This window comes from Balaenoptera musculus, chromosome 15, assembly GCF_009873245.2.
Source record: "Balaenoptera musculus isolate JJ_BM4_2016_0621 chromosome 15, mBalMus1.pri.v3, whole genome shotgun sequence".
In the NCBI taxonomy this organism is placed as follows: domain Eukaryota; kingdom Metazoa; phylum Chordata; class Mammalia; order Artiodactyla; family Balaenopteridae; genus Balaenoptera; species Balaenoptera musculus.
Genome location: NC_045799.1, coordinates 51,446,986 through 51,473,910, shown reverse-complemented (window position 1 = coordinate 51,473,910; position 26,925 = coordinate 51,446,986). Strand labels below are relative to the sequence as shown.

General features: G+C 47.4%; 1 protein-coding gene and 1 non-coding gene across 2 annotated transcripts in view; one reads left to right on the top strand and one right to left on the bottom strand.

Annotated features, from left to right (window-relative positions):
• PDPK1 (3-phosphoinositide dependent protein kinase 1) overlaps window positions 1-26,925 on the bottom strand; it is an 80,954-nt gene that overhangs the window by 29,537 nt on the left and 24,492 nt on the right. The window contains 5 exon segments of the mRNA XM_036824938.1: window positions 4,600-4,697; window positions 5,576-5,720; window positions 10,754-10,891; window positions 11,156-11,198; window positions 14,188-14,454. Coding sequence (XP_036680833.1) covers window positions 4,600-4,697; window positions 5,576-5,720; window positions 10,754-10,891; window positions 11,156-11,198; window positions 14,188-14,454 — 691 coding nt within the window.
• Window positions 2,020-2,126, top strand: LOC118882139. The gene has a single exon (XR_005016691.1). It is a non-coding gene; the product is annotated as a U6 spliceosomal RNA (small nuclear RNA).

Sequence of the window (26,925 nt, the reverse complement as noted above, 5' to 3'; positions counted from 1 at the left end):
GGCCCCCACTCACCGCAGCTAGAGAAAGCCCGCGTGCAGCAACGAAGACCCAACGCAGCCAAAAATAAAATATATAAATACATTTATTAAAAAAAAAAAAAAAAAAAGAATCCGCCTGCCAAGGCAGGGGACACAGGTTCAATCCCTGATCTGGGAAGATCCTGCATGCCACAGAGCAACTAAGCCCATGCACTACAACTACTGAGCCTGTGCTCTAGAGCCCACGAGCCACAACTACTGAGCCCGCGCACCCTACAGCCCGTGCTCCGCAACAAGAGAAGCCCGCGCACCACAACAGAGAGTAGCCCCCGCTCGCTGCAACTAGAGAAAGCCCATGTGCAGTAACGAAGACTCAACGCAGCCAATAAATAAATACATAAATAAATAATTTTTAAAAAATTTTTTTAATTAAAAAAAAAAAAGAATTCCAGCTCAAGAATGAAAGAACTGGGCTATGATCACTCTGCATTCTCTAATGAATTGATGGATCTAGGCCATCATGGCTATAAAGGGCTGTTGACAGGGAGAGACGACTGGATGCTACACGCTTCCTAATGAAGAACACACCACACACACCAGCCTCTGGTGTGAAAGGACTGAACCTGAATGTGATCAAGCAGCCACAACCAACTCCCAATTTTCAAGACATACAGAGGGGAGAGGAGCATGTTACATGACTCCACAGAGATGCAATCAGCAAACTCTGGGAAACTCTGTAAGACAAATGACCTGGTTTCTTCAACAGACTGCAAGGGAAAAAACAGAGATGGAGAAGAAGCTATAGATAACAGAAATTTAAGAGAAAAATTACCTAAGCTCAATGTGAGAATTTTATTTGAAACCTGATTCAAGTAAGCAATAACCAAAAAATTATGATGTGGAATTATGGCGACTGGAAGCTTAACACAGACTGAATATTTTAAGATATTAAGCTATTACTGCTAATTTTTTAATGTATAAAAATGGCATGGTATTATGGTTATGTTTTTTAAAAAGATGCTTTGTATTTAGTAATAAATACTAAAATATTTACAGGGAAAACAAATCGATGATGGTGGAAATCAGGTCACAAGGATGGTCTGAATTTTTACAAAAAGCAGGTACTCTTGTGTTTTAAAAACAACACCACTCCATGCATCACAGCTATGACTAAACAAATACCAATACTGTAAAGACCAGAGTAATCACTTCTCGATGGCTGGGAGGTGTGCTTGGTGGTGGGAGTATAGGGGGGCAGGTGGCCCTGCACGTGCTAGAGTGGCGGCAGGGCAGAGGCTGTGAGAGGGTCTCCAGCCCACAGCACAGCAGGATGGGGGTCAACGCTGGTCTGAGGGTCTGGACAAAGGCTGTCCACAGAGGGGCACTGCACAGGTACAGGTGCAGTGACAGTGATGCTGGCTCTGAGGCTTCCCTGCTGCATCCCCTCTCCAGCAGTCCCCACACCTGCCGCCCCCCCCGCACCCCCGTGTGTGGTGAGAGGAGCCTCCACGCCCAACTGTACCAGAAAGGCCTGCACAGCTCAGGACAGGCCTCCAGACACAAACCTCAAGTCTCAACCTCCAGGGCACCCTGAACTCCCCAAGCTTCTTGCAAAGAGGGCCACGGCCAGGCACACGGCCACAGATGAGGGGCTGACTCCATGTAATTAAGCCGCCCTCAGTGTAAAGCTCTGTGGGACACCTAAGGTTCTAACCCCAAGGTTAGAAGGCCTAAGTCCTCTGTGCCAGAAAGGCCTCATCGACCCATGTGCCCACCCACCCTCACAGCACGGGGGTCACTCCCTGGACCCGACAGGCAGCAGTAAGAGAGGGATGCGGGGCTCACCCCCTCCTAGGAGCCACCCACTTGGACGGAGGTCTGTGAAGACAGACAGCTTGTCTCTCATGAGGTGGAGGGCAAAACATGCTCACTGCACAGCTAAGGAACCTGGGCCTCGCTCCCACGAAGAGTTCCCTTCTGGAAGCTTTAAGATGTTTTGAGGAAACCATCTCTGTACAAAAGTTTATAAAGCTAATGCAGGTGCTCGCTTCGGCAGCACATATACCAAAATTGGAACAATACAGAGAAGATTAGCATGGCCCCTGCGCAAGGATGACAAGCAAATTCATGAAGCGTTCCATATATTTTAGTTGATTCACTTTGTTATACAGCAGCAACTAACACAACAATGTAAAGCAATTATACTCCAATAAAGATGTTAAAAAAAAAAAAGCTAATGCAGGAATAAACTCTAAGATTCTAAACTACGTCAAACAGAAAATGAGAGTATGTCACCAAAATTATTCATTCACGTTATTATACATGTTTTCTACATTTCCTCTAAGAAGAAAAAAAAAAAGCCAACTCAACTGTGTATATATAAGTATCGATAGTTCTGCCTGGTTTACAATGTTAAGGACTTTTTAGCCTCCTGCTTCCAGAAAGATTTTAAAAATCAGGTTTATTTCACTATTTCACCAATGCATTTAAGTTCTTACATTTTTTTAATGGCTACATGGCAGTAGGACGAGCCTGTGCCAAATATCAGATCTGAAGGAAATCTAAGTGAAGAAAAAAAGGACCAAGCAGACTCTGAGGGGGTGACTCCCATGGCTGATGACTGGCAGGCGATGGCTGGTCTCAGCGGCAAGTCACACATGAGATGCCCAGCAGCCCAGCAAGAACATTCAGGTTCCTGTTTGGTTCACCTCTGTCATGGACGTTGCTTAGGTTACGAGTTATACCATGTCTATCAAAACATAATTACTTGCCAACAAAATGTTACTATACAATAGGAATGAGTCAAATAGATCAAGGTTTGGGGCATGTCACAGGTGCCAGGAGGACTTCCTGGGGGTTGGGAAGTGCATCTCCAGGCAGGAGCCCTGGCTGGGAAGTGCAATACAAAGGTAGGTAAGCGTCGCCAGGACTAAGCCTCATTGAGAAGTAAGAGCATCTGCCTTGACTGCAAGTTTTGTTTCAAACACAAAAGGGTGGTGCTTTAAGATTCTCAGAAAAGTTCCCGAATTCAAGATGCCGTCTTGTGACTCAAAGAGTGTCTGTGCACAGATGAAAGCACTGACAGACTTGACAAGAACCCTCAGTTTGAAAACACAGGGCTGGGAAAAGGCCTGGAAAGGAAAGATCACGCATCCTGCTGAAGGGAACCCATGGAGGCCCAGCCAGGCCCTTCCAGCAGCACAGAGTCAAGACTCTGCCCACCGTGCCCGGGAGGAGCAAAACCCCAGGTGTTAGCCCCGCAGCTGCTGTGAAACAGGCCTCAGTTCAAGCCCGAGGCAGAGCAGGCCAGCGCAGCTGAGCTAGAGGGCTCTTCGGAGGGGCTCAGCTCCTCCCCACCACTGCCCTGCGCTCACAGCTCCCCTTTTCCACGCGAGAGCAGCTGCAGCGAAGTGGATGCTTCTGTCTGAATCTTTCTTCCACCAACAAACCCTCTACCCTCCCCTAGCATGTCCGTCCCCCCAGGGCTCTCCATCAAGGTCCTTCTTTCAGGGGTACCCACAAGCCTGGCAGAGAAGCACATGCCCTGAGTGGAGGTCCCTGCAGCAGCCTCCCAGGTCAGGGTAGCTCTGACAGTCACACCTGTCCCTACACCCAAGTTTCATTTTCAAGGTCACTTATTAACTCACACAGGGGCTTTGAGTTTCCCCCAACCCTCACCATAAAGGGCTTTATCTTCTCTCTACCCCAATACTTGAACACAGTTTTCAAGAGTTAAACTGCCATTTTTTTTACCCTCGGAGTTTATGATTTCCATTCAACAAACACCAGAAGGACAGCAAGATGTCCCCACCCCCACCATGGCCGAGATGCCCCTGGGTAGCTAAGATACGCAGGGCTCTCTTCTGACCCAGGTGGACTGCCAGCAACTGTCACAGTACATAATCCGGCTAGGAAATACCCTAGAGGAACAGTGGTTAGATGGGTCTGCAATGATTAACATGCACTTGACCAGCAGAAAAAAACCAGCCCCCAACTCATTCTGTGATCTTATAGAACCTCACTATAATCAGCGTGCCTGGGCCACCACCCCTGGCAGCTGCGCACAGGAGACAGGCAGACAGTGGGCTACAAGGTCAGGGGTGTGTGTGTGTGTGTGTGTGTGTGTGTGTGTGTGTGTGTGTGTGTGTGCATACCACCCCCCAACCCCAGGGAAACCACAGTGCCAACAGGAAGAGCTGGGAGCTGACCACACTGACCTCGCACCCCTGCATGGGAGACCAGGAACAAATGTGGTACCCCAGCATCTTCTAGGAAGATGACTAGGGAGGGTGAGCCACAGTGGGCATCCGAGGGCCTATGACAACATGCAGAAAGCGCCTGGTGACCTACTACCACTTGAGGCCAGGAGGACCAACCACGGGCAGCCTGAGAAGCCCCTCCCTGCACCCACCAGACCAGGCACACACCACCCAGACCCTCAGCTAAAGCTGCCCAAAGGCAGAGGCTTCCCCTGTGAAAACTCAAGCATCCATTTTATAATAACAAAGGTACTACAAACAACTGTCATTAATGATGAGCATAAAGCAATTCAACCTGTTTCTAAGAAGTTGATTTTGATTTAAGCACTGAGCAGGGATCTACTAGAAATAAAACACACACCTTGTTTACTCTCTGGGGATAATACTTTTGCTGTTCCAAAATCTGTGATCTGGATGTGCATATCTTCATTTAACAAAATATTTTCTGGTTTCAGGTCCCTGTGAAAGCAGATTTTTTTACGTTTGAGATGAAATATTTAAAACAGTAACATTATTACAACCTCTAAATTTTGCTAAAACCAAAATGAACTGATTAATACCTATAATCTTTACAGACTAACAACCAAGAATGCAAGTCTAAGGTTAGCACTGAACAAATATCAACTGCATATAATGAGGACATTCAAATTACATCATTTCATAACTGTATCTACCATTTCAATAAACTTTTAATTGAAGTACAATCTATCATGCCTAACCTATAAAGCGCCTTTAAACCTTCTGTGGTATCATTACGCAATAAATGTACACCTTAAATTTATATATATATATGTCAACTATTTCTCAATAAAACTGGGAGGGAGAAAATGGTTAAATGGTAAATTTTATTTTATTTTATGCTTTTTTCTTTTTTTTTTTCGTCTGCACCGCGCAGCTTGGCAGGATCTTAGTTCCGACCAGGGATTGAACCCATGCCCCTTGCAGTGGAAGCTCGGAGTCCTAACCACTGAACCGCCAGGGAATTCCCGGTAAATTTTACATTATGGGTATTTTACCACCACCAAAAAAAAAAAAAATCAGTAAGAAAAAAAAAGCTTAAATGAACACTTTCAATTTGACTTTATCGGAAAATCATGGAAAATGGTAAGTACACACAGAATCTACAACTGACAAAATAAAAGCACCAGTCAACATGGCTAAGAGAATCGTTAGTCTGGCAAAAAAGACATCTGATATTAAAGGTCCACAGTCTCTCAAAATCAGAGTAATGTGAACTCTTCTTAATTCTCACAATGAGGCATCCCACCCTCCATAAAAGAGACCAGAGCTGACCCCCAGGCCTGGGGAGCAAAGCCTGCAGCCCCCTGGCTTGGTACCTGTGAATGATGCCCTTGCCATGCAAGTACTCTAGGGCAGACACCATCTCAGCTGTGTAAAATCGGGTGCATGTCTCATCGAACGAACCAATTTTCCGAATGTATTTAAGTAGTTCTCCATTTTTGGCATAACTAAGGCCAAAGTCTAAACATTGAATAGTTAAGGAAGAGAGCAAAAATCTTTCTTTTAAACTGACCTTAACAGCCCAGTAGCAATTTTTTAAATTAATTAAAACTGAAGGTACCTGTGGCCCGAGACAGCTGCCCCTCTTCCAGCCAGACCCTACCACAAGCACTGGGTCTGCAGGGAATCCCTGGCTCCAGGACAGGGTCCCAGAGTGAGTTTCTCACCAACAACACAAAAACACGTGCCTCTCAGGCCAACTGCCCCTTCTGGACCCCCCATCCCCAGAAGACACCTGTGGGCTCAGTGAAGGGAAGCCGCTAGAGATGGCGGTCAGGGCCTGTGGCCCCAACGCCCCCATCAGCACACAGCCTCCAACCTGCACCAACCACACGCCACATGCCGTGCTGAGTCCATTCACGTCAAGGTTCCTCAAATGAATGCTCCTTCCCAAGTATAAAGTGACAAGTTTTGTAAGAGAAATGCCATTAACAGATAAACTCAATCTATTTATTGGGCCCCCACTGGGGAGAGACTCGAGCAACACAGTCATCTTTCCCTCAGACACCACTGCAGTGTAATTTGTTTTACTTCTGTTCTCCCTTTTTCTAAGAGGAGAAACTATAAATGGATCCCATATAACTGCTTCCTCCTGGAAGCACCGAACATATGCACCTCTTAATGGAAATCTACAGGTACTCCGCCACTCCCTGGCAGCCAAGGACAGGGTGACCCAAGTCCTCACCCGCCCTGAGCATCGGCTCCGAGGGGGTAAGGGGTGACCTGTGCTCAAGGTGTCCCATCTGGCTTCTGTTTGCCAAGGCACTTGCCATCTCACACCAAAGATGATGCCTGAAGCTGCGGCCCAGGAGGGAAGAGACCACCAACTGAAGCTGCTCGAACCTGCCTGTGATCGAGCCCCACCTGTGGCCTCCCAAGCCCTTCCTACTAGAACAACGTTTAACAGGAAGCTGAAGCCCAAAACCAACCTTACTTCTAGGGAATGCAAAGGGTCTCTGCCAGGGCCCCTTCCCTCCTCTCCTTGCTCTGATCCCTCCTCGGGGAAGGCTGGTATCCGTGGCCTCCTCACCAGCAGCCTGCAGACTCTGGCCCACCCAACCCCAAGCAGGGGCCCCGCCTGGACCTGGACCGGCCGCAGAGCCTCCCCACTCAGGAGCACAGTCTCCCAGAAACCAGCAGCCCACGTGAGAGGCTCAGCCATGGCCACAGGGCCTCTTCTGGCTTCACAGGTTTTGTCCCTTATCTGACCACTCCCTGAGTTCCTGTTTCCTGTGTAAGGGACACTTCTAGTTCTCTGCTCGGTTGTGGCGCTAAGTGACCGACAGGTTTTGAACATGACATGTCGAGGATCATGGCTCCAAGCCCGTGTTCTCTCTGACCACACACGTTCCTCATTCCCCAGAAACACTCTTTCAGACCTCAGTGGTCCATTTCACACCCTAGAACATTTCTACCTCGCTCAGCACAGCTAAGGCCCCAGGGCAGTGAGAGGAGGCTGCTCTCTCACAGGGAGCGAGTGAATTCCTGGGACGATGAGCACAGATCAGGCCTGTGGCAGAGCCTGAGAGCCTGCTGAGCCCAACGCCTGCGCTTTGCAGAGGAACCCAGCCCAGAGAGGTTAAGCAACTGACTCAAGGTCACAAAGCCAAAGAGGGACAGGACTGGAGTCCAGCTTCCTGAGGTCTAGTGTGCTGTTCCTGTCCCCAAGCTGCAAGAGAGGACACACAAGGACAGGCAGGTGGGAGGTGGAGGAAGAACGCAGGTTAGCAGAGCAACAGCCTCTGAAACCCCTCAGCCTTCATCCCTGCTGGAGGGAAAGGCACCCTGGCTGGCTGGCTGCGGTGCCCAGCCCTGCATTGCACCTAAGGAGGGAGGGAGGGCTTCTCTGAGCTCAGCCCTCTCTGGGGAGCAGGGATTGAGTCTGGTCAAACTGAACCTCCAGAGGGCAAAGAGGCTGCCAGTGCCCAGGAGGCCCCTCACGGATCTACCTGCCTGTTTTCAGTCTGCTGCAGGGGTGTCACCAGGCTCTGCCTCACCTGTCCTGAGAGTGTGCTTAGCCCTGTAGTCGCTGGAGGAGCTGCTCCCCTCTCTCCCCAATGTGTAAATTATGGCTTAAAGGAGGATAGTGTGCACACTGGGGCTTTTACTCAGGCAGAGTGTTTCCTTTTCTTTATCTTTCAACACACTGTATACTACAAAGGATTTTCAGTGGAGCGGAAGTCCCCAGGTCTCGCTCCTGTCAGAGGTAAGTGAGCCCTTGCAATCTCCACAGGCTTTCAAATTTGTCTTAAAATGTCAAAAGCAACAGACACCATTGGATAGAGACCTAGAGTCCCCTCCACCTGCATTACTCTGGCCAACCCCGTCTGAAATCAGACAGCGAGCTCACTCATCTAGCCTCTGAGTGCCTGATCCTACTGAACATGACCTTGGGAGAAGATGAAGTCAAGTGTGTGTGACCTGCTGGAGCCTCCCAACCAACAAGACTTATTCTCCCCAGGCCCCGTAGGAAGCCCAGGCCTGGGACTCCAGGAAATCTGGCAGCCAGAGAGCCCCACAGGCTCAAAGAGAAGCACAATCACATGGGTGCCATGGAGCACAAGGAGCAAGAGGTCTAGGTGGCCTCAGAGGTGAGATACAGAACAGATAGGTCACTGATGGCTGCTGCATGAGCACTGACAGCAGACGGGGACATGGGGTGATGCTGAAGCCAGGTGGAGAGGCAAACACTTTAAAAGACCTAAAACAAACCAACAAGGAACCCCCCTCCCTGCCCCACATGCTCTTGGCTACTAGACCACTTTACTGCTCCCCTTTACGGTGAAACCACTGGGAAAAACCCACTCTGTTTGCCTTTCCTTGCCTCTCTCTCGATTGAGCCCTCCGCCCCACCCCCAGACTGCCACTCTCAACAACACTTTGCATGGGAAGCAATCCACAGGTCAGGCCAGGGCCCAGCTACTTGACCACTTGGCACTATCTGGCAGGGCAGCCAGCACCCTCCACCAGAAACCATCTGGTCCATGGCCCCTGGAACTCTGTTCTCTCCACTCATTGGAACTCTTCCCTGCTGGGCACCCTCCGGCCCACTGACACCCCAGCCCACCCCCCACCAATCTGCACACCAACCTGACTCCTCAGGCTCTGCAGGCAGCCACCCAGTAGCCCACTCAGGCCTCAAGTAGCAAGGATCAACGGATGCATCAATTACAGGACCATTGTGCACCCAGCTCTGAGGCCCCACACCCACAAGCCAGCTTGACTCCATCCTCCCAGCTCACTTACAAGAGCCTTCCCTGCAGCAGCAGCCCGAGTGAGAGCAAACAGCTACCCTGCTCCAGACCCTCCTACTGGACTCTGTGCCACACTTAGAAGAAAATCCAAAATTCTTGCCGGGACTCCGAGGCCCAAGGAGCTGACCCCTGCCCAGCCTTTTTGTACCCCCCACACATACGCACACCTGCCCCTGCTCTGCCCAGGCCTCGTGCTGACGTCGTCTCCTCAGACCACCAAGTTAAAACAGCTGATCCAACTCTCCACCGACCAACTCCTACCTGGCCTTACTACTCTTGTTCCCTCAGTGTCTATCACACAGCCATTAATCACCTGTGTATATCTAACTCCTGTGCAGAAATGCAAGCCCCATGAGCGCAGAGCCTTCACCTCATTTACCAGCATGTTCCCATCACCTGGCACTCAACCAGGACTTCTCAATAAACAAAAGGAAACATTCAGCTGACAGTTGAAGGAGCCAGAAAATGGTGTTAAAGGGGAAACAGGATCGAGCAAAGTTTTAACCCAGAAGAATATGTGTGGAGAGAGGAGAGAGGGGGAGGGAAGGGGGTTAAGATCAGGCCCCCACCCACAGGTGGGATGGGGAAGCCAAGCTTTGCAGGTGGTGGGGTGAGGGGAAGGGGCTCTGGAGACCTAAGGGCAGGAGGAAAAGAACAGATGCACAGACTGAGGTTTACACTTGAACAAGCTCTCAACTCCATTTGGCAGCTCGACCTCCCTCGTCGAGAAGAAGCTAAGAGCAGCTGCTGGGATTGAAGACAGAGTCTCTGGGCAAACGGGGGCTGAGGGAGTCCCGGTTTGGAAGAACAACTGCAGGAGAGGGGCTGGGGAGTGAGGAGACCTGGCGGGCCTGGCTGTATGATGAATGGCCCAGAGACAAGCTGACGACACAGATATGGCCCACCCTGACTGCCACGGTGCCCTGTCTCCTTGAACCCTGAGCAAAGAAGAAAGAAAAAAAGTGCTCCAGGGATTAGAGGAGAAGTCAGGGAACATGAGATGCCCTGAAATAAAACAAAGAATCAGCAGGGTGTGACGTCCCTGCAGGAGAAGCAGCTGGAGAAGCAGTGTGCACAGCCCTGGAGAGCCAGGCACTGGATGATCAGAGACATCCATAGGGGCGGGAGTGGGGGAGGCTGGAGGGCCCTGGGGAGGGGCTGTATTTGGGAGGACAAGTCCTAGATACAGAAAGAAAGGGTTGGGCTCCTGTGGGTCACTCCCTAGACTTTCTACCTGGCAGCTGAGCCTGAGAAAGATGTTCCTTCCAACCAAACCCCACAACCCAGGGCCAAAGAGGGCAGAAAGGTGCCCACCTCCCGGGAGCCCCGGATGCCCAAGATCCTTCTTCCTCTCTCTCACTTCCCTGCTTTGAGCACTGGATTTGACACCTGACAGATACTCCAAGGATGCTGATTAAAAAGGAATGAGGGCATGCCTTTAAATAAATGTCTAGCAAGAACAGCATTAAAATAATGATCCTTTAGATATGAAGCTTACCAACAAAAAACCTCAAAAATGACTGTGATGATCTCCCTTGAAGTAATGTTCTACTTCAGTGAATGTCAGCAATCCCAGGGGGTCCCAAAGCAAAGTGATGTGAATTCGTCTGTATTTAGAATAAGCTACCCTTTTCCCTTCCAGGGAAGGGGCTACTTGTGAAAACAAAAACGGGGTCATGGTTCCAAAACGATAAGGGTCACTGGCGTGATATCAGAAGGCTTTGACTGTTCAAAGGATACAGAGCTTTTCATCATCCTGAAATGTGAAGTAAAGTTTAACAAAGAAGGGGTGATCCAGCCGCGACATCACGTCTCTCTCTCTGGTTACATACGGGACTTTGTTCTCTTTGATAATGTGACGTTTCTCTAGAATTTTAACTTAAGAGAGAAGCAAGTTACTACAATTGGAAATGGTAAGAAAACACTAAAGACACAACTCATAAAGTAACAGATAAAAATTAAAGTTTTTCACAAAACGCACCCACCAGATTTATGATCTCTAAGACCAACAGTGTCCTGTCCCCTGAAATCAGCACAGAAACCTCCAGGGGCTGGGCAGCCAGGTGGCCGCGTACCCAGAGGTGCGCTGTTCCTGCATCCTAGACACTGGAGCATCCTAGCTCGCTGGAGTTAGTTACTTACTAGCATATTCCCTTGAGGTTGCCAGTTCTCGGGCCAGGACAACCTGGTTTGGGAAGAAAAGGGGGAAAAAGAAGAGAAAAAAACACCCAATGTAACCAGGGCACTGAGTCTCACAAGTCACCCTGCAACCAACCACACAGGCTACCCCGCCCCCACCACGAAATTACATTTTAAATATTTTTGGTCCTGTGCTAACAAACATAGCTGAGTGTCAATGACTAAGTTAATGTGTTCTAATAGTTAAAGGAAACACATGTATCTCTCAAATGTTTCCAGAAGGTTCCTCATCAGATGCCAACAGTCCCCCCTCATGCAGTGAAATATATATTCAGGAACATCTTACGACCAGCATAACCCTCACACAAACAGTAGGAAGAAGCAGCAAATAATATCTCCACAAGGTGAGTACTGGGAATTTCTTCAGAAAATAACTCTATGGATAGGTCCCCAGTACATGTTCATTGCAAAAGGCTACCCTGAATTTGGGCTTTTACAAATAATAGTTGCATTTCACTTGATGCCACTCTCAGATGCTGTAAATCCCATCCCTGCTACTGAGGGCACAGGAACCGCGGCCGGCAGACAGCGCCTCCCTCCAGCGTGCAGTCACACACATACACCCGCCCCCCACCCCCTTTGCCCTCTCCAGAGCACAGCCCGGTCTTACACTCGACTTCGGGGACAGAGCACCAGTGGGGCCTCACACACACTGAAAAGAACTTTCTACACGAACACACCCTGGGCACAACCTGAGTAACGACTTCCAAATGCCTGATGAGCCCAGTCTGGCAGTGAGCTGGGGTGGTCCCCACCACCGCCAGCTGGTGCAAATTCCTCTCCTGAGACACCTACAGGAAACAGCCGAGGACCAGAGAGCAGATGAAAACCTGCTGACTCCCGGGAAATACCAGAGCCTCTGGGAAGACCTCTGGAGGCCCCTGGTTGTAAGTTATATCCCGTTAGGGAATTCTTCACCAAGTTCATCAGAAGTGACCCTGGAAAAGCACTGTGTGTAACCCTGCAGTTTTTAAGAAGAACAAGGTCGGATTATATGTGTTCAAGTGGAAAGATCTTAAAGATCTCTGTGGAGGAAGGAACCTGTGTGGACTGTTCTCAGGCGCTGGTGAGTCCAGGAGAGTGGGCTGGGGAAGGGCTGGCCTTCTCTAGGTTATGTACCGATGTAACGCTAAATTTCTTCACAGCAGCATGCACTAGCTACGTAAGTAGGAAAAAGGAAGAAAAACACTGAGTACTAATATTTAATGGAATCCTATCTGAAGAAGATATTTATGTCATCTTTCTGTTGTGTGAACTCTGCATATTCTATGCAGTTTCCTTATGTCCCTCCACACGGCCCAGGCCAACTGCAGGGGCAGGAGACGTCAGGATCACCCTCAGGTAGCTGGCGGCAGTGGACCAGGCTTCCCCCTCTCCAGCGCAGGCTCCATCACATGAAGGTCCTGCCTGGGGATCCAGCCTGGGAGCTGCCTCCCCTGGAAACCTCATTTTAAGTTGTCTCTATTTCAGGAATGGTGAGAAGGAACTGAGGGTAGCACATATAATTTGAGACCCAAGGCTGCAGGATTCCAAACAGTACCAGAAAGGAGGCTCCAGGCTCACAGCACTTTCCTGGGCACCACCCTGGCGCAGGGATGACAAGAATCTCAGCTGGGGCTTTTCTACATCAGGAGTCTGTCACCCAGAACAGATGGCACCTACTTTTACCCACGGTGGAAACCCAGGGACACAGGGGAATTTCATAAATACATCCTCATTTTCCAGTCAATATAAATGTTCAATGAAGTACAGCTGAGAAAAGGAGAGAGAACACTTCTTCTTTTACTGGACTCGTGTAAGTAACTGTGCAGAACACCCCAGATTCTTTTCAAAATAGTTTTTTCTTTCTGAAAGGACCTGTGAGTACCAGACCTACTGGGGATTATCCTCAAAGTTGAAGGTTTTTATCATGAGGGCCCAATTATTTCATTAACTTAAAAACTGCCAATAAAAAAATCTAAATTAAAAATGTAAAAGGAGCAAAAGTTAACACTTAAAACGATGTTGGGAACATGGGTGAGCCCCAGTATGTCATGTTCTTTGTATTTTGAAATATTTCATAAATGGAAAAAAAGAAAAGGAAAACAAATTTCACACGAGGTTTCTTCACAAAGGCCAGGCAAGAAAGTCTCATTATTCAGGAACCCTGCTGGCGTGAGGAGCTGCAGCTCATGCTGGGCCCAGCTCAGAGACCACGGCGGCAAGGATCTGTCTCTTCTGAAGGCACGGACTAAGACTGCGCGCCCTGGCCAGGGGACAGGGGCTCTGGCCTTCCCGAGCCTGCAGCAAGCCTCTGGCCCAGCCATAGCCACATGAGGCCTCCAACTTAGCAAAGGGCAGCTCTGAACCTTCATATCTTTGCTTTCAGAGGAAAAATACCACAAGATAGGTAAAACTCTCTCAGGTAACAAAAAGAATTACCCTGAGTGTGACGTGACAGTGCTGTGATAGTAATTCTGTCCATGAAACTGAGGACACAAAAATCTGGAAGCTAGCAAATGTCAATGGTGTACTGTTTTATATTTTAAAAATAACAGAGAAATAACAAAGGTCGTTAAATGTTTACCCAAAACTATGAAGAGATACACCAACACTAATGTTTACTCTAAGGAACAGGAAAGCTTCCCAGGGCCTTGCTAACAGGACACAATGATATGAAATGTAACTTGCTGACGCCTGGTTAGAATACAATCTAACTGCATTTTTTGAGAAAATTAAAAATAAGATCATGAAATGCCTTTTAAAGCTTTCCCCTACAAAATCATGAGCTAGATATTTAAACCACATGATCTGCCTGGTGGTAGCCAGCCCCAAGTCACCTTCGCAACAGGAGAGGAATCCCCAAGGGTTTGAGACCCTCCTCTGGGGTAGAACACCACTGTGGTGTCTTAGTCCCCCAGCTCCAAGTCCCGAGGAAGGCCAGTATTCCCAAGGAAAACACCCTCATTCGATAAACAGCAGCAGCTTATACTCACTGTTGAAAAAGAGCCTTCACCAAGAATTTTCCCAAATTTAAAGTCTTCTGGCCGTTTCTTCCGAGGCTGTGGTGGCGGCTGTGTGGCGTGTTGCAGCGAGTTGGCACTTGGCCGGGATTCGGCCGCGGTGCTGTCCATGGTGGGGCCCTGCCTGCTACCACAGCTGGGAACGCCAGGGGCCGTGCTGGACTCAGTCTGGGTCCTCACCATTGATGGGGACGGGCAGGAACATAATACCACGCTGGACTGAATAGGAACGGTGTCATACTGGTGGACACAGGAAAAAAGAGGTAAGATTCAAAGTGGCTCACCCTTCCTAAACGTATAAACAAAAGTGTTGACATCGTTGAAACACCACCAAGCACAGGGCAGGCCATCTGATGTTCTGCCATGCAGTTTGGGCCACTGCCCTCCTCTCTCAAGTCCCTTCCCCGCTCAAATCCCACCCTGCCCTGTCCTGCGTGCCCACGGACCCCACCACCCAGAACCTACCTGCCCTCACCCTCTCCCTCAGCACTGCGTAATTCTCCAACACCTCCCCCACCCCCACCCAGCCATGGCCAGCTGGCCTTCCCATCACACTGCCTGGCCTAAACATCATCTGTGGCCCTGTCCACAGAGAAAGCTGGTCCAACCCTGTGACCACGGTGTCTCCCATCCCAGAACCCCCCCCCTGCTCACCCACTCACATTTAATATAAGGCTAGACACACAGAAGGCACTCAGGGTTTGAACAAACAGACTAGCTTAAGACTGTATCCCAGACTTCCCTGGTGGCGCAATGGTTAAGAATCCGCCTGCCAATGCAGGGGACACGGGTTAGATCCCTGGTCCGAGAAGATCCCATATGCCACGGAGCAACTAAGCCCGTGCGCCACAACTACTGAGCCTGCGCTCTAGAGCCTGTGAGCAGCAACTACTGAGCAGGCGAGCCACAACTACTGAAGCCCACACGCCTAGAGCCCATGCTCCACAACAAGAGAAGCCACTGCAATGACAAGCCCGCGTACCACAACGAAGAGTAGCCCCCGCTCACCACAACTAGAGAAAGCCCACACGTGGCAACGAAGATCCAAAGCAGAAATAAACAAACAAACAAATAAATAAATAACTATATCCCACAACTAAATAGAATTTTAACCTAGCAATCCTGGAACACAGAAGTATAACTTAATGGAAAAAAGAGCCCAAGAATTGCCAACTACACATAAAAGATATAGTTGGTAAGAAATAAGCTGCTCAAAAAAAAAGACAGTAGTGGAATAACTGCTTAACAATTTGAAAAATAACTGATTTAGAGCCCAACTGCTCACTACACACCAAACTTACCTCTAAACAAATTAAAGAATTATGTTTTTTAGTTATTTAAACAAATTCAAAAACCTAACAAGTTTTAAAATTTTTTCAATGCAATCGCTATTAAAAGAAGCTGGCTTCCTTGCAGAAATCGACAAGATGATCCTAAAATTCATATGGAAATTCAAGGAACCCAGAATAGCCAAACAATCTCAAAAAAGAACACTGGAGGACTCACACTACCTAATTTCCAAATTCATTACAAAGCTATAATAATCAAGATAGTGCAGGTCTTCCCTGGTGGCACAGTGGTTAAGAATCCGCTTGCCAATGCAGGGGACACGGGTTCAAGCCCTGGTCCGGGAAGATCCCACATGCCACAGAGCAACTAAGTCCGTGCACCGCAACTACTGAGCCTGCGCGCCACAACTACTGAAGCCCACGTGCCTAGAGCCTGTGCTCCGCAACAAGAGAAGCCACCGCAATGAGAAGTCCGCACACAGCAACGAAGAGTAGCCCCTGCTTGTCACAACTAGAGAAAGGCCACGCAGCAACGAAGACCCAACGAAGCCATAAATAGATAAGATAGATAAAGAGGAAAGGAAAGAAAAGGAAAGAAAGAAAGAAAGAAAACAATGAGGTACTGGCATAAGGATACACACATGGGTGACTGGAACAGAGTCCAGGAATAAACCCGTATGTCTACGGCCAATCGATTTTTGACAAGAGTGCCAAGACCCTTCAATGGGAAAGGACAGTCTTTTCAACAAATGATGCTGGGACAACTGGATATCTACATGCAGAAGAATGAAGTTGGATGCCTTTCCCACAACAAAATTTAACTCAAATGGATCAAAGATCTACATGTAAGAAATAAAACTAGAAAACTCTCAGAAGAAAATGTAGGAGTAAATCTTTATGATCTTGGCAATGGTTTCTTAGATATGAAACCGAAAGCACAGGAACAAAAGAAAAAAACAGTTCAAAGGGACTTCATCAAAATTTAAAAACTTTTGTGCTTCAAAGGCACCACCAACAAAGTGAAAGGACAACCCAATTAAGGGAGAAAATATTTGCAAATCATATATCTGATAAGGGACTTGTATTCAGACTATATAAAGAACTCTTACAACTAAATTATAAAAAAACAAAAACCACACAGTTAAAAAATAGGCAACAAATCTGAATAAACATTTCTCAAAAAAAGACATACAAATGGCCAATAAGTACATGAAAAGATGCTCAACATCATTAGTTACTATGGAAATGCAAATCAAAGCCACAATGGGATTCCATTTCACACATACCAGAATGGCTAGAATCAAAAGGATAATAACAAGTGCTGATGAAGACGTAGAGAAATTGGAACCGTCATATTGGTGGTAGGAATGTCAAATGGTGCAACCACGTTGAAAAACATTACAACAGTTCCTCAAAAGGAAACAGGTATCACATAACCCTGCAATTCCACTCCTAGAAATGAAAACATAGGTCCACACAAATCTTGTACAAGCATGTTCATAGCAGCATTATACATAACAACTAAAAGGTGGAAACAACGCAAATGACAATCAATGGATAAATGGATAAACAAAATGTAATCTAGCTATAAAATTGAATATTCAGCCATAAAAAGGAAATACTGACACATTCTAAAAAACAAATGAACATGCAAAACATTATGCTATGTGAAAAAGGCCAGACACAAAAGCCCCATACTGCATGATTCCATTTATATGAAATGTCCAGAATAGGCAAATCTATAGAGGAAGAAAAATTAGTGGTTGTCAGGGGTTGGAGGGGAGAATGGGGAGTGACTGCTAATGGGTTTGTTTTTGGAATGATGAGGATGTCCTGGAATTGGATGGGGATATACAACCTCATGAATACACTAAAAGCCACTGAAGTACACTGTAAATGGGTGAATTGTATGGTATATGAATTATATCTCAATAAACTGTTATAAAAATAGCTATATCATATATGACCCCATTAATTTATATATAAGATCTCATTCAAATCTGTAAATCCTAAAGACTTTTTTTAACGAAGAAATGCACAAAGGATAGACACCAAAAAAACTCAAGTAACTAGATGGAGAGATACACCATGTCCTTGGATTGGAAAAATCAACATTGTGAAAATGACTATACTACCCAAAGCAATCTACAGATTCAATGCAATCCTTATCAAACTATCAATGGCATTTCTCACAGAACTAGAACAAAAAATTTCACAATTTGTATGGAAACACAAAAGATCCTGAATAGCCAAAGCAATCTTCAGAAAGAAAAACGGAGCTGGAGGAATCAGGCTCCCTGACTTCAGACTATACTACAAAGCTACAGTAATCAAGACAGTATGGTACTGGCACAAAAACAGAAATATAGATCAATGGAACAGGATAGAAAGCCCAGAGATAAACTCACACACATGTGGTCACCTTATCTTTGATAAAGGAGACAAGAATATACAATGGAGAAAAGACAGCCTCTTCAATAAGTGGTGCTCGGAAAACTGGACAGCTACATGTAAAAGAATGAAATTAGAACACTCCCTAACACCATACACAAAAATAAACTCAAAATGGATTAAAGGCCTAAATGTAAGGCCAGACACTATCGAAACTCTTAGAGGAAAACATAGGCAGAACACTCTATGACATAAATCACAGCAAGATCCTTTTTGACCCACCTCCTAGAGAAATGGAAATAAAAACAAAAATAAACAAATGGGACCTAATGAAACTTAAAAGCTTTTGCACAGCAAAGGAAACCATAAACAAGAGGAAAAGACAGGGCTTCCCTGGTGGCGCAGTGGCTGAGAATCTGCCTGTCAATGCAGGGGACACGGGTTCGAGCCCTGGTCTGGGAAGATCCCACATGCCACGGAGCAACTAGGCCCGTGATCCACAACTACTGAGCCTGCGCGTCTGGAGCTTGTGCTCCGCAACAAGAGAGGCCGCGATAGTGAGAGGTCCGCGCACCGTGATGAAGAGTGGCCCCCGCTCGCCGCAACTAGAGAAAGCCCTCGCACAGAAACGAAGACCCAACACAGCCATAAATAAAAATAAATTAATTACTTAAAAAAAAAAAAGAGGAAAAGACAACCCTCAGAATGGGAGAAAATATTTGCAAATGAAGCAACTGACAAAGGATTAATCTCCAAAATTTACAAGCAGCTCATGCAGCTCAATATCAAAAAAACAAACAACCCAATCCAAAAATGGGCAGAAGACCTAAATAGACATTTCTCCAAAGATATACAGATTGCCAACAAACAGATGAAAGAATGCTCAACAACATTAATCATTAGAGAAATGCAAATCAAAACTACAATGAGATATCATCTCACATCAGTCAGAATGGCCATAATCAAAAAATCTACAAACAATAAATGCTGGAGAGGGTGTGGAGAAAAGGGAACCCTCTTGCACTGTTGGTGGGAATGTAAATTGATACAGCCACTATGGAGAACAGTATGGAGGTTCCTTAAAAAACTAAAAATAGAACTACTATATAACCCAGCAATCCCGCTACTGGGCATATACCCTGAGAAAACCATGGTTCAAAAAGAGTCATGTACCACAATGTTCATTGCAACTCTATTTACAATAGCCAGGACATGGAAGCAACCTAAGTGTCCATCGACAGAGGAATGGATAAAGAAGATGTGGCACACATATACAATGGAATATTACTCAGCCATAAAAAGAAACGAAATTGAGTTATTTGTAGTGAGGTGGATGGACCTAGAGTCTGTCATACAGAGTGAAGTAAGTCAGAAAGAGAAAAACAAATACTGTATGCTAACACATATATATGGAATCTAAAAAAAAAAAAAGGGTCATGAAGAACCTAGGGGCAGGATGGGAATAAAGACGCAGACCTATTAGAGAATGGACTTGAGGACACAGGGAGGGGGAACGGTAAGCTGGGACAAAGTGAGAGAGTGGCATGGACATATATACACTACCAAATGTAAAACCGATAGCTAGTGGGAAGCAGCCGCATAGCACAGGGAGATCAGCTCCGTGCTTTGTGACCACCTAGAGGGGTGGGAGGGAAGGAGGGAGACGCAAGAGGGAAGAGATATGGGGATATATGTATGTATAGCTGATTCACTTTGTTATAAAGCAGAAACCAACACACCATTGTAAAGCAATTATACTCCAATAAAGATGTTAAAAAAAAAAAAAAACAAGTAACTAAGAGCCGAAAATGTGTGTTGTATTCAAAGAAAGTTAAAGCACCGGAGATAGTGCTGTACATTTTTAATTACAGGAGGAGGCTGGGGGGGTGAATTAATAGATAAGAATTATGATTAAGTATGTGGGCAACACACAGAGACACCAAATGCTGGCAAGACTGTGATAAAGCAAGTATACTCATACAACTGTGGCTGGCACCATAAACCCGTGCTGCTGTTAAAACGTTTTTGGAAAGCAATATGGTAATTTGCCAACAAAGCGACAACACAACAGTTGTCAGTGAGATACACAAAAATACTAAAGTGGATAGATATACAGTTGAATATTCAGATGGACATTAAGAAAGGAGAATGTCAAAGTTAAATCAGAAATACATAAAAGTTGTGCCCACAACCATTAAAAAAAAAACTCTTTTGCAGTCTGAGTCTAAATTGTTCTAGCAGTGACATCATTAGCCTACTCATCACCAGACTGTTGTAGAACAACATGAAATAAACTCGGAGCACCCAGATTTGCTTCTAATAGTACTGCCCATTAAAAGAATCCAGGAGAGGACTTCCCTGGTGGCACAGTGGTTAAGAATCCACCTGCCGATGCAGGGGATACGGGTTCGAGCCCTGGTCCAGGAACATCCCACATGCCACGGAGCAACTAAACCTGTGCGTCACAACTACTGAGCCTGTGCTCTAGAGCCCGTGAGCCACAACTACTGAGTCCGCAGGACTAGAGCCCGTGCTCCGCGACAAGAGAAGCCACCGCAATGAGAAGCTTGCACACCACAACGAAGAGTAGCCCCTGCTCACCACAACTAGAGAAAGCCTGCCCACAGCAACGAAGACCCAACGCAGCCAAAAAAAGGAAAAAAAAAAAAAACAAAAACACCCCATTACTCATTTAAAAAAAAAAAAAAAAAGGTACAATTGAGTACTAAAGATATTAAAAAAAAAAAAAGAATCCAGGAGAGCACTTGACTCCACATCTTGGAACAGGAATAAGACAATCAACACGGGCCTGGAATCCCTTGCTACATCTGAAAAGGAGGCTGTCTGTAGTAGGAGGAAAAGGCAGGAAAGCTAGCCTGTAGGGGTCGTTACTGGCCATGTTGTGACCCTGCAAACATAAGTACAGCTAATTAGAATGAGCTGAAACTGGGAAAAATCATGAGTCTGCAACAATACACAAGGTGATAAGTATATCAACATGGCAACATAAAAGCAGATTGAAAACAACTGAACACTTAATATTATAAATTTAAATAGCTAAGGGACTGTGGCCATACAAAGCTGTTTCTTATACTGTGTATATGTTTGTTCATAAAGGATAAAAATTTTCTCTCTCCATTAAAATAGGGAAGGGAGGGGCTTCCCTGGTGGCGCAGTGGTTGAGAATCTGCCTGCCAATGCAGGGGACACGGGTTCGAGCCCTGGTCTGGGAGGATCCCACATGCCGCGGAGCAACTGGGCCCGTGAGCCACAACTACTACTGAGCCTGCGCGTCTGGAGTTTGTGCTCCACAACAAGAGAGGCCGCGACAGTGAGAGGCCTGCGCACTGCGATGAAGAGTGGCCCCCGCTCGCTGCAACTAGAGAAAGCCCTTGCACAGAAACGGAAGACCCAACACAGCCAAAAATAAATATAAATAAATAAATACATAATTTTTTTAAAAAATAGGGAAGGGAGACTTCAGAGAACTATGAATAAGCCTGTAGAAAGTGCACCAAGAACAGGCAAGACAGGTGAGCACACAGTAACCAATGGTTTGCAGAGGGTGACAGCTCAACCACAAGAGAAAAGTTGATGGAGACAGAGACGCTCATCTTAAGATAAGTAAAAAACAAATCTAGACGGAACATCCTGTGACCCAAACATGATGAGCACGGAGGTGGAGAAGTGAGGCAGCAGATGGCAAGAACAGGCAGGAGTCTGGGCAGTCCCCGAAAGGCCATATAAACCTTGGCTCCACATGGCAGGCCAGCCCCGGGAAGGCCAGCTCAGGCAGGGTCACCCCAGAAGACACACCACATGCCAGCTCCCAACCAAGGAGCCACCACCAACTCTGGAGCTGCACCACAGCTGGGAGAGGGCAAGCTTCTTTTACTCATCGGTCTGTCAAGATCATTATCACTTCAGGTAAGGTATACAAATATGAAGGAATTAACCCAAGGCACAGTGTCCGTGAAATACTAGGAGAATATGACTAATCGGCTTTGTAAAAAATATCTAAGAGAATCTGACTTTTTAAATGTGGCACACAGCACAAACATGACCAGCAGTATAGGCTCTCTAGCTGGAATGGGAGTCCAAGGCGCACCATTTAGTTACGGCAAACTGCTGTTTTCTTGAATGCTCTATGGGTCGCAATAAGTCAAGCGTGCCTTATGCATTTCATAAACACTCTATCTCATGAGAGGTACCAAGGGCTGGACCAAGCTCTCTGGTCAGTCAGTACCTTAATAATTTGTCCCTATAAACAAAGCATACAATCTTAACAGAAGTGTAATCAAATTCAATAACTTCCCATGGAGATTAGCTGGAACTTTCTGTCCTCGAAGGCAGTGGTAAGTGAGGAAGAGGTCACAGTCACCAGGCTGACGTCCATCAAGAACCAAGATAGGCCTGGACTGTCCTCACCAGCCAGGCCAGATGCACGATGACCGAGAACTGTGCCCAGGGAGCACCGAGAACCTCACAGGGTTCCCAGACACAGCCAAGGGGTAAGCACTCCCTGGGCCTGCAGGGTCATTCCAAGTGCAGACCCTCAGGTCCGGGACTGAGGAGCAGCAGGACTGTGTGACCCAAAGGGACACACACGAGAGAGGGGAAGCAGAAAGAGCCAGCACTTCACACAGCGCCGTCCCAGGCACTACAGCACTGCTTCCAACTGGCCTGGTCGCAGGCCCACCGGGGGCCATCGCTGCCCAACGGGATAGGGGAGGGGAGAGCACCTCCTGTCTCTGTCGTGCCCCACCCCCACCACACCTGTCCCACCAAGTGTGGGCCTGTTTATCGACCTCATCTAAGTTCACCTGTGCGCCCAGCCTCCTGCCAAGTGAGGCTCAAGGAGACAACCGGAGATGCACAGAACAGTGGCAAATGTTGCTTTTAATTCAAAACTGACAAGTGAACTACTGAATAAAATCTCAAACATGAAGTTTTTTGTTTTTCTTTTTAAACCCCACATTTGTTTATTTATTTATTTCTGGCTGTGTTGGGGCTTCCATTTCTGTGCAAGGGCTTTCTCTAGTTGTGGCAAGCGGGGGCCACTCTTCATCGCGGTGCGCGGGCCTCTCACTATCGCGGCCTCTCTTCTTGCGGAGCACAGGCTCCAGACACGCAGGCTCAGTAGTTGTGGCTCACGGGCCTAGTTGCTCCGCGGCATGTGGGATCTTCCCAGACCAGGGCTCGAACCCGTGTTCCCTGCATTAGCAGGCAGATTCTCAACCACTGCGCCACCAGGGAAGCCCAAACATGAAGTTTTTAAATAACAAAACGTGATGAGGTGACTCATGGACCTGGAAAAATGTAATTTTACACAGACATGCTTCTGGACCCAATGACAATTCTAGCAAAGGCGCCAACGTATGTGTCACATGAAGGTTTCTGGCACAGGCGAGGGACAACCCACTGCTTCTTCACGGAGGGCAGAAGCTCAACTCTGGGAGGGGAGGTGCTGGAAGTGACATCCAAGAGCAGCAAGGATGAGGAGGCAGGGCCTGCAGGCAGCAGGCATCCACAGCCACGGAAAGCAAGACCTGGCGTGACAACCACCATCAAATTGGCTACTCCAGGGACAGATGACCCTGATGTCAAACACCCTGGGAAGGCCCAGCACAGTGAAGAATTCTTATGCTGGCTTCAGGAATACTTACCGAGGAAAGCGGTCTTCAGCTCCAACTTCCATAATGATAACTGAACACGCGTCCAGCCCACGGAGAGTGGTCTCCAAAGACAGTAAAAGGTACGTCTAATGAAACACTGGTTGACAAGTACATGTTTCTGAGAGCTTTCTTTCCTTTTCATCAAAGTAGTTTCTATGGTTATTAAAAAAAGAAAAAAAAAAGGTCTCCAGAACAGGTCCTCAAAGGAGAGCACTGTCCCTTAGAAAATACAGGTTTGCTCCTGACCTCAGCTGGACCGACCCCACACATAGGTACCAACCAGGCGGCAGCCCTCGGCTCGCAACTCTGTCCATTTCTGGTGGACATGCAGAAATCAACCACGAGGTGCGCTGAAAATCAACATGCTGTCTCAACAGAGCTGGACCTGCCTCCAGACCTATGACACCGAGCAGCATCTGGCTGGGCAATGACAAGGTAGGAGGTAGAGCATCGTGCTGGATAAAACCTGCTCACGTCCTCCCTGACACCCGTCCATGATAAGCGCCACAGAAAATGCCCAGGCCACCTGTATACTTCCCAGAACCTGTCACAAGGTAAAGGTTGGAGCACAGGATTTTCCCATCTGTAAACATTAATGCACCTGATGCCAACTCTTACTTTTACAAGATGCCTGGCAAGTTCATCCAGCCCAAAAGCACAACTTCAACGAGAGGTTTGAAGGCAGCTGATAAGCCTCTCTTTAAGGGATACACACCACCTTAGTATAAATTAACATAAACTAGTAAGCCGTCTTTCTTTGTCATCGGCAGCTGGCTGAAACTGTCAGCATGCTCTGGACAGGTGTAGAATGTTCTGGAGCCTGAGCTAAACCATGCCCGCTTCAGTTCGGTGGGCACTGAAGTAAAAAGCTTGACTACAGTCAGAGGAGAGAAACAGTGTGTGTGCTCTGGAGACGCCGGCAGGTGGAAACGTGACCCTGGGGCCAGGCTGAGAGGGGGCAGGGAGAGAATGTTGTATGTCTACACACATATACCAGCCGGCCTCACCCCCAGAGCACAACCACCATCCCCCTCCACCTCAAATGCCCAGGACTCCGCCACTGCCCCCAGGAACCTCTCCGCCCCTTCATCCCCGCCACACACAGCAGGCACATTTTGCTGTTTGCCACAGCTTATAGCGCATCCCGCAGCGCAGTGCGCACAGTCCCAGGAGGGTCAAGGGGAGCGCCAAGACCTTTAACTCACTAGTACAGACAGCTCTGGAGTGACTAGATGTGGAGTGACTTCTGTAAAGTACACCCTGTTCTCCAAAGCCATGCTTTTCTGTTATGTCATAAAAATATATGCACTCATTTTGCTCATCAGTGTTTCTCAAAAAAGGTAAATTAACTACATTTTTAACCCAGTTACTCAACAAACATGGCTGCTGTGCTAGCGACGGTCCAGGGACTTGGCTGTAAGGCAGACGTGGTCCCTACCCCTAGGAAGCTACATCCCAACAGAGTGACAGACCCAGTATCATTTACAGAACTAGCAAATTAAAGCTGTGAGGGCAGCCATGGCAGAAGTGGATGAGTGCTGTGAGGCCGGAGCATGGGTTGGGGAGGGGCTGGGAGAGGGTGCTGGAGGGGTAGGGGGGAGCAGCCAGAGGGCTGCAGCAGGTCCAGGGGAGGGTGACAGCGGCTTAGATGTGCTGCAGTGGCAGGAAGGGGAATACTCATATACAGAATATGAAATATAATAATAGCTAATCATGCATCACGCGTTTCAAAATTTCACTTTCCCCTAATGTTTCAGATTCAAAATTCAGATTCAGCAGCCTTTATGAGTCAGAAGGAAAAACCAGTCATTCTGAAATCAACATCCAAGTGAAGTGTAGAATGAACTCCGGATTTTTGAAATGGCAATAACAGATGATGTAACACAGACAGACATACACACATACCTGCTTTTCCACCACATGCTTTATAAGAAACGGCAGGGCCACCACCAGCAGTTCATAGCAGCTTCAGTGATTTAAGGTAAATGCAGTACCCTCAAGACCACACTGTTTTATCCACTTCATCAACAAATATTCACTGAGCACCTACTGTGTGCCATGCACTGTTCTAGACACTGAAGATACAGCAAAAAACAAAACTGAGCCCATGCCCTCAAGCCCACATTCTAGTAGGAGCAGACAGACTCCCCCCAAAAAACAAAAACCAGGTAAAATCTACAGTGTGTCAAATGGTGATAAATAACTGTGAGAAAAATACAGCAGGGAAGGAAGATGGGAGTGGTACAAACTTAAATAATCAGAGAAGCCCTTACTAGGAAGGTGACATCTGAACAAAGACCCGAGGAGGTGGGGAAAGCCTTCCCAGGAGAGGACTGGGCAATGAGAAAGCCCAGAGGCAGGAGCAGCTCTAGACTCACAACAGTCCAGCTTGGCCCTCTGGACGGGCCACCTCCAGACAGAACCTCTGGATGCCAGGCAGGACCTCAGGGTCCCTGAAACACTCCTCCTGGGGTCACTTCTGGGCACCTCAAACCACAAGGGTGGAAGCCTGAGCAATGGGACTTCCCATAAGAGTCCTGGTGCCTCCTGAACCACAGTCGGATGCCAGCCTAACCCTGGCTGTACTGTCCCTCATCAGACCTGGGCTGGAAGATGCTGGACACCAGACCACTGCCGCTCTGGAAGCGCCACAGCAGCATCCGCTCTGCTCCAGCTTTATGGGCATGATGACACAGGGACTTGTCATGGGCAGCCTTTCTCCTTTGTGGAATTCCGCAATTTCCTTCCTGCCTCGGCCATAGCATGCCAGCCAAGTACCTCAGTGCAGGACCAGCTCTCATGGCCCCTGATGGAGAGATGTTCATAGTGACAACTCAGTGCTCATGCTTTCTCTTCCTGTAGTGATAAGTCGCTGGCATGGGTATGTTTTAATGAACAGTTTCACTTCTGCAGTTAAAATGATGCTCAAAATATTACCTTTTAAAGCACTTTAAAAGCATCAATTATAAAATGAAAAACCTAAGAAAAAAGCCCTCTTCCAGTGTGAAAAGCCCAAATGTTTATTTGTACTACAGCTATTATTCTAAAGGGCTGATTTTTTTCACATTTGAGGTGGTAATTAAGCTGCATAAACAGCACTCTCAGACGGTTTGCCATGATCTGGAGGACACTCACTATACGGTGGCCCAGGGGCAGAGGCGGGGGTCAGGCTCCCAAGGAGCTCCTTCCAGCCCTCCAGCCCTGGGCCCTGCGGAGGCAGTGCAGCCCTGTGTGCCCAGGCAACCCAGGGCCTTGGGAGAGTCACTCCCTCCCAGCAGAGCCCAATCAGCTTACCACCCACTTGGTGACCCAAAATTATGGTAAGTAAATACATCTGGTTACTCAAAAGCTTCTGA